This window comes from Elephantulus edwardii, unplaced genomic scaffold, assembly GCF_000299155.1.
Source record: "Elephantulus edwardii isolate Elephantulus edwardi_28Jun2011 unplaced genomic scaffold, EleEdw1.0 scaffold00304, whole genome shotgun sequence".
NCBI classification, from domain to species: domain Eukaryota; kingdom Metazoa; phylum Chordata; class Mammalia; order Macroscelidea; family Macroscelididae; genus Elephantulus; species Elephantulus edwardii.
Genome location: NW_006400054.1, coordinates 1,147,833 through 1,155,858, shown reverse-complemented (window position 1 = coordinate 1,155,858; position 8,026 = coordinate 1,147,833). Strand labels below are relative to the sequence as shown.

Below are 8,026 nucleotides of genomic sequence, written 5' to 3'. Positions count from 1 at the left end.
CTCCTCACACCTGACCCCCCTCACACCTGATCCCTTGTACACACCCCTCCTCACACCTAACCCTGTAAAGACCCCTCCTCCCACTTGACCTTCTCAAGGACCCTTGTCCATCTGCACAACTGCTGAAGCTAGATTCAACAAAGTTGTGGGGTGGAGGGCTCTAGGGGAGCTTGGAGGGGTGGGGCCCACTCTCGGTGGGGGGCTCCCATGGCATGGGCCCCCACGGGGCACTCACCGAGTAGCCTCTTCCGGAGACTGCCTGCGCCGAGCTCTGCGGAGGAAGGGGACAGTCAGGACAGGCTGGCGCCATGCATGCCAGCTCCTTCCTCTGCTGACCCTGCCCTTCCGAGGGCTTGTTCAGCCCCTGACCCCTAACAGGGTCCAGGGAACCCGCCTTACAAACTGAGCACCCCTCTTGTGGCAGCTGCTTCAGAAACAGGCTGGGCCCAGGCCGGACACCAAGTGTCCCAGGTGGAGCCTACTGTCCAACAGCCCATCTCCTCTCACTGGTGCCATATGGGCAGCCTGGGGTATGGCCAGCTCTGCGTCCTCCTCAGGGCAGGCCCAGGACTGGCAGGACCCCAGGGTCAGCAGGTGTTGACCCCTGACGGAGTTTCTGGGTGGAGGAAGATCCTCGGCGCCCAGGCTGGCCTTGCCCTGCATGTCCACCTCACCTGCTGGCCCAGTTTTGACCTCCTCCACCTGAAAGGGCCTCTCCCCAGTGTGTCCCATTGGAGGGCATGGCCAGGAAAGAAGGTTATCACCCTTGGATGCCATGACACCGGTGGGCCGAGGCCATGTCAGTACGTGAGTCCCAGGCAGGCAAGCTTTCTCTCTTTGCAGAAGAGGGACAGCTCTCAGCTCTGACAGGGCCAGGCCAGGCCTCCAGGGATGGGGCAAAAGCCCGATTCAAGGTGAAGGAGAATCCCTGCGAGCTGGGGGCCAGTGCGGGGGAAATGGGAAGACTGTCCTACCTTCAGAGTGAGGGCTGGCTTAGAAGGGTGGGGTACGGGCCCAGGAGGGGGCCAGGGTCCAGCACTGGTTCATAGCCTCACTCTGACACTGGAGCTGAGGTTTAGCCTCCTTCAGGGACCCTGGCATGGGGCCCTCACCCTGTGTCCTTCCCTCACAGACCCTCTCTAGGGGTCAAGCCATCTTGCAGCCCTGTGTATCCTTGAGCACAGGCGGGATCCCTGGGAGGCCCAGGGCACCCAAGATCGGTGAGGCAGCAAGAGGGCCATGCCCGCCTGCTCAGGGGGGCTCCCACAGACTGGCCGCACAGTGATGACTAAGGCTCTGCTTGGTGCTCAGACACCCCATCTCCAGGACACTGCCTGGGGCGGCAAGGACCTGCAGCTGAGCCTCAGGGGTGGGGCACTGGGATACCCAACATCAGGGAGGATGGGCTGCACCGGGTTACGTTACTGTGGCGAGGAGTGCATGATCCGGAGCACTCCCCACTCATGTTCCCAACACACCATCCCTCCTGGTACCACTTTCAGCAGGCTGGGGGCGTGGTGCTTTCCCACAGGGACGGAATCAGAGACAGGTGCAGTGGTCTGCGAGAAGCTGGGTCAGCAAGACCACCAGTCCTGCACCCACACGACATCTAGTCCCAGTCCCCACACACCTCCCAGGCCTTGTCCGCACATGACCTCTCATACCTGTCCCCGCATGACCCCTTGTCCCTCTCCCTGTGACCCCTTATTCCTGTCCCCATGTGACCCCCAGTCCCTGTGTCCATGTGACCTCTAGTCCCTGTCCTCACTGACCACTCATCCCTGTCTCCGCCAGTCCCTGTCCCCACAGGCCCCCGAGTCCCTGGCCTCAGCACAGCTGCAGGGCAGCACCTTTGAGCTGTCACCTGCTAACCCACTCTTCAGCTGGTTCCCTCCTGGTAGGATCCAGTCTGAGTTCTAGTGACCTGTGATTGCAGATGTCCTCGTGGGTCACCATGCTGTTCTGAGCTGGCCTCCCACAGCGAGCCCATACTCACATCACTGAGCTGGTCCCGGGAGCTGCTGTGCCTGGAGCTGGTGGCCTCATGCGTGCTGTCGTTGTCACTGGTCCTGTCACCACCCCTGGCCACTGCCACCTTCATCTGGGGAGGGAGACGAGAACAGGTGCTTGTTTGCACCTCATCAGGGTGGGGTGGGCAAGGGGGCTGCATGATGTACCAACCAGGGGGTGTCGTCACCTTACATCCAGGTCCAGGGATCACCACACACCCCACAGCTCAGCAGGGCAAGGTGGGCGAGGGGGCTGCATGATGTACCAACCAGGTGAGGTCATCATCCATATACAAGTTCAGAAGTCACCACATGCCATTTCAAGGGTCACCATGCCCCAGTCCAGGGGTCACCCCCTGCTGGACCCTCCTGCACACAGGCCAGGGGCTTGATGTTGGGAGGCTCCTAGCTGCTTTAAGCATGCCATTCCCCTTTCCTATAGGGCCTGCGGCAGGGGCAGCGGCAAAGAGATGGTGGGGAGCAAAGGGACAGAGGAGGGTGGTGGTGAGAGGTCAGGCTGAGATGGATGTGGTGAGCAGGGGGCCAAGAAGGACAGTGGTGAGGAGGGGAGTGAGGTGGAGGGTGGTGAGCTGGGGGCTGAGGTGGATGGCGGTGAGGAGGGGACCGAGGTGGACGGCGGTGAGGAGGGGACCGAGGTGGATGGCAGTGAGGAAGGGGCCGAGGAGGATGATGGAGAGGAAGACGGCACTGAGGAGGGGGCTGAGGAGGACGGCGGTAAGGAGGGGGCCGAGGGGGGCGGCGGTAAGGAGGGGACCGAGGTGGACAGCGGTGAGGAGGGGTCCGAGGGGGACGGTGGTGAGCTGAGGGCAGGGCAGTACTCCATGGGAGTGGAACTTGAACTCTCAGAAGACAAAGTGACAGGAGATTGATGGGCGACACCCACAGCCCTGGCTGGAGCAGCCCCTTGGGAACAATCAGTGGAACACAGCCCTTGGCACTGGGCCTCAGGTCTCTTCCTGGACCACCAGCTCCCTCCCAGGCCTCAGGTCCTGCTGTCCCTGCCCTGCTGCTGGGACCCCAGAGCCTCATCCACCTGCAGTCACAGGGCAGTGAGGGACAGAGCAGTCTCCTGGGACCTCAGCTCTCTCCTGCCCACAGACCATAGCACTCACTCCTCCACCAATTATGACAAGCACGCCACTGGGTGTCCATCAACTTATCCACTGGCCACAACAGCCTGGATGGGCCCCGGGAGTCCTGTGCACAGATGAGGGCGCCAAGCAAGCCTGGAGCTCAAGGGGACAAGAGACCTGCCTTGTGTTAACGTCAATATGAGGCACTCGGATTCAAGCCTTCAGTCCTAAACCATGTGAGCACAGGGCCCCCCACCCCAGGAGCTCCCCGGCCAAGTCTGGAGGAGGCCATCCCTATGGACAGACCCTATGTGGGCGTGTGATGCTCTCTGGGGTATCCCTGTGCCTGCGGAACAGGGTTCATCTCCCCAAGTTCCTCTGACACACTCATTCCTCCACCAGGACCTGACACACTCACCCCCCTCACCAGGGCCTGACACAATCACCCCCTCACCAGGGCCTGACACACTCACTCTCTCACCAGGGTCTGACACACTCACCCCCCCAACCAGGACCTGACACAATCACCCCCCCCTCACCAGGGCCTGACACACTCACTCTCTCACCAGGACTTGACACACTCATCCCCTCACCAGGGCCTGACACACTCATTCTCTCACCAGGACCTGACACACTCACCCCCCCTGACCAGGACCTGACACACTCACCCCCCCTGGCCAGGGCCTGACACACTCACTCCCCTCACCAGGACCTGACACACTCACTCCTCCACTAGAGACTGACACACCCCCACCAAGCACTGACACCCCCCACCCTTCTCTAGCAGAGCTGACATCTTTGCCTTCCCTCCTCTGCCCTGCTGAGACCTTCTCCCGCACCCCCAGATGCACCTGCCCCTCCTCTGGAGCTCAGGAAGGTCCCTGCTCCTGACTTCTCAAGAACCACATAATCCTCCCGACCCCTGTCTGCACAGCACCAGCACCGTGGAGCAGTGTGTCTTTATAATTATGGTTGTTTCACTTCCACAGCCAGGCTGCCACGTTGGTGAGGGCCGGCCAATGGCCTTGGTGCCACCAAGCAGGCCCATGGAAGCTACAGCCGGTCAAGACAGGCAGCTGGTCTTCAAAGAAGGGGAGGCCAGGCCTTGCAGCCCAATGGGCAGAGCCAGGGCAAGACCAGCTATAGGCAAGGGAAACCTTTATTTGGGGGTCGGGCAAGGGCAGGCACAAGGGCCAGGAACTGGTAGGCACTGCAATGGACAGCCAGGCATCCTCCTGCCCACCAAGGCCCCTCACATCTCAGCACTGCAGCACTTACTCCACAGAGAGCACAGGCACTTTTAAGTGACCAGAGTCGTGTCCCTAACACACAGCCTAAGACATCTGTAAACTGGATCTCACCCTGTGTGGATGGCTGCACCTCTGGCTGGGACTACAGCCTAGTTCTATCAGACCTGCTTCCTGTGGGAAAGAAAAGTTCTGCATTGTGAGTGGGGGTTCAGAGACTTGAAAATGGGGGGAATGGGGGAGCTCTGGTGGCCTAGTGGCAAGAAGCTGCACTACAATCCCAGAGTCGCATGGCTCGAATCCACCAGATGCTCTGCCGGGGAAGGAAGGACAATCTCTTCCTGTACCAGTCAGATCCGATTTGACGGTACACACACACACACACACAAATAATAAAATTTTAAAAAAGAAGAAGAAAATGGGAGGAATGTAAGTGACAAGAAGACCCTGGTGTGGGCAGAGCCTCTTCTTCCCCGGTGAGCAGTCTAACTCCTCGTCAGCTGAAGTCCTACTTTCTTTCTGAAATCTCTGCAGGCCGCCCAGCCCACGCACCTCTGAGAGCCAAGTGGGGTTTTCTGTCTGCGTGTCCATTAAACTGGGGACCTCTAGTGGGCAGGGCTGTCTCTCATCTCCACCTTCCTGGTACTGAGCGTATTGTGTGACCTGACACCAAAGGCTGCACATCCCTGGCAGTGTGACCCCACCTGCTGCTCCTCAGGACAGACAGCAGTCTCCTCCTCCTAAGACTCGCAGTCGTGATCAGGTGATGGAGGGTCAGGGCAATAGTAAGTACTGGCCAGTGCAGGGCGTGGGCAGTGTGTGTGGGAGAGCAGGCGTCTGCCTTGCATGAGGGGTGGGCTGCTGCCTGGCTGTGTGCTAGCCACCCTGTAAGCTACACCTCATTCTTCTGTAGGGATCCAGATGGAAGGGTGGATGGGTGGTGGGTAAATGGAGGGGTGAATGGGTGAGTGGATGGACAGGTGGATGGGTGGATAGATGGGTGGACACATGAGGGAGTAGGTGGAAGGACAGGTGGGTGGGTGGGTGCATGGGTTGGGGGTGAACCGCGATGGCCGAGTGAATGGATGAACAGAGGGACAGGTGGGTGGGCGTTTGGATGGATTGTTAGATATAAAAAAAAGAGTGGGAGGGCACAAGGGAGAGAAATAAAGAAAAGAATTTGTCCCAAGAATGAACAGGCCTTTATTCCAAGGTCTGAGAGGGACCTCAGATGCCAAGTGACCCAGCAGCATGGCATGCAGACAGGATTCAAATGGCCCATGGGCAGTTTGGGGGGGTTTCCTTTTTCTAGGGGTCCTGCGAGGACTAAGATGGTATTTCTCGGAATTTGACCTGTTAATTAGGTTAGGTTTTAGCACCTTTTTTCCAAGCTCAGATTCTTATCACTATCCATTGTCTGCTCTTTGATATGACCAGCTTAGATGTTATCAGGGTTCTCAGGAAGTGATCAAGCTTGGGGGTGGTGGGGCAACTGCCTTATTCTTCCTTCATGGAGGGGTGGGTGGATGGGGGGACAAACACACAAGTTATATGAGGGATACTGGCTGAACGGAGGCCAGGCCGCGGCACTGGAGTCTCACATCACATGTACACGTGAGTGAATGTGGTCACTGCTGCACAAAAAAGCCGGAGTGTTCACCCATATCCTGCACTTCATGGAGACAGAAGACTCCAGGGGGCTGTACGGTAAGAGAAGGGGGCAGACTTGGGCCTCGGGCTTCACCCTGGCCCCACTCCCTTCGGGCTGGGCCTCCCTGGCAATGCTCCCTGTGGCTCCAATGTCTTATCCTCAGGGCCCTCTTGACCTATGACCTCAAAGGGCCAAGCCCCCCACACCCACCTCCTGGGGCAACTGCTCTGCATTCACAACCCTGACTGCCCTGCTGTCTTCCCACTCAAGAATGTCTGACTCGCTCTGGTGGTCGCTGCCAACCCAGAGGTTAGAGTCCATCAGCTGCTCTGCGGCACAGAGACAATGCATCTCCTTCTGTGCAATTTACAGACTGAAAATCCCCTGGAGGCTCAGCTGTGAGGCGAAAATGAGAAACTGAGCTGACGGGAGGGAGAGTGTTCACTGTGGGTCCTCAAAGTCAGGGGGGGCCTCCTGCCCAAGTGCAAGCTGAGCGGAGGCGTACTGGCCCGTCCAGCCCCCTTGCCCACTCAACACACACACAGCAAGCGCTCACCGCCTGACTGACCCTGGCGTCGCACAGACCACCCTGTCATCGCAGGCCTACCTACCTCACCTGCTTCAACAGTGTTCCCGGCCTGCTTGGCCCCGTTACGGTATCCAGCCCTTGCCCTGTAATGGTAACCTACAGACCCCTTAGGATACTGTATTTATCCTGACAATTCCAAGAATGTCATCACCCAAGTTAGAGGGGAAACTGAGACGCTTGGAGCCCAGAGTCTCTCAAGGGAACACAATCAGTGCAGGACTTACAGCCTGCTCCCCACCGCTCCACTGATGTGCAAGAGCCCAAGGGCCTAGGGAAGGAACGGCTTACCAAGCCCCTATGCCTCACACAACAGACGTGGTAAAAACTCTAGGGAGTCCAGGCTGTTTTTGCTCTGAACTCAGATGAGGTTCTGGCCAGCCCTCTGGACACAGGCCCAGAAAGGAATGAGGCGAGTCCACAGCCACCAGTAAGCAGAGCAGACACAGGGTGGGGAGTGGGGCTGAAGGGGCCAAGGAGGGGCAGGGAGTGAGGAAAGCCAAGAGGTAAGTGAGGCAGGAGGGAAGGAGAGGATCAGGCCACAGAGACTTGGAGATGGAGGTACCCTACGGGGAGAGGGAAACTTCTGGAGAGTTTTTATAGGGGAGGGGTATCTTGCTGGAACTCAGCTGAGCGGCAGGGGTGGCTCAGCTGCCTGCAGTGCCCGGCTCAGGCCATTCTTTCTTTTTGCTTCAATTCCTTCATCTGAAAAAAGGCAACGTGTTACCTTAGGGAGTTGTGGTGTGGCTCACCAACCTGGGACACACTTGAGGGACAGCTGAAGACAGAGCACCAAACAACCGCAGCTTTGACAAATCTGCTTCTAAAAGGCTAGGCATCATGAGGGTGGCCTGGCCTGGGTAGTGGGGCCATGGATTTGGGATTATAAATGGGTTTTCTTTAACAACTGTGGGATTATTCAGAAGGTCTGTTTCATCTTGTGTCAGTTTTACTAAGAAATATGTCCTTTCCACTGAAGGTGATGAATTTATAGAAACAACTGTTCCCATAGTGCTTGTCTAATGTCGGTATAGACACCTCCTTCTTGCACCCTGACGATGGATGGTAAAGGGGACTTCCTGGTTTTGTGGATATTTTCACAGAAACAACTTCCGGTCTTGTTATTTTTCCCTTGTGCTTGTAACTGTTGTGCATCGTCAAGTCGGAACTGACTCATAGTTGACCCCCCCAGAGGGTTTTCAGGGGCAGTAAATCGCATAGCAGATTGCCCATCCTTCTCCCACAGGGCACCTGGTGATGCATCTGGGCCACATGCCTTTGGGACGGCAGCACAGCTTCTTGCCACCAGAATTCTCTACAATCATTTTAAAAATTTACCTTTAGAATCCACCAGATGCTCTGCCAGGGGAAGGAGGAACAATCTCCTCCTGTACCAGTCAGATCTGATTTGACGGTACACTCACACAAAAATAATAAAA

The 8,026-nt window shown here is 57.5% G+C and overlaps 1 protein-coding gene across 1 annotated transcript in view; it reads right to left on the bottom strand.

Annotated features, from left to right (window-relative positions):
* The window catches only part of FBRSL1 (fibrosin-like 1), a gene marked incomplete at its 5' end in the record, with an annotated part of 52,665 nt that overhangs the window by 28,961 nt on the left and 15,678 nt on the right, over positions 1-8,026 (bottom strand). Inside the window, 2 exons of the mRNA XM_006901003.1 lie at positions 236-271; positions 1,997-2,101. Of these exons, the coding sequence (XP_006901065.1) occupies positions 236-271; positions 1,997-2,101 (141 nt within the window). The remainder of the gene's footprint in view (positions 1-235; positions 272-1,996; positions 2,102-8,026) is intronic.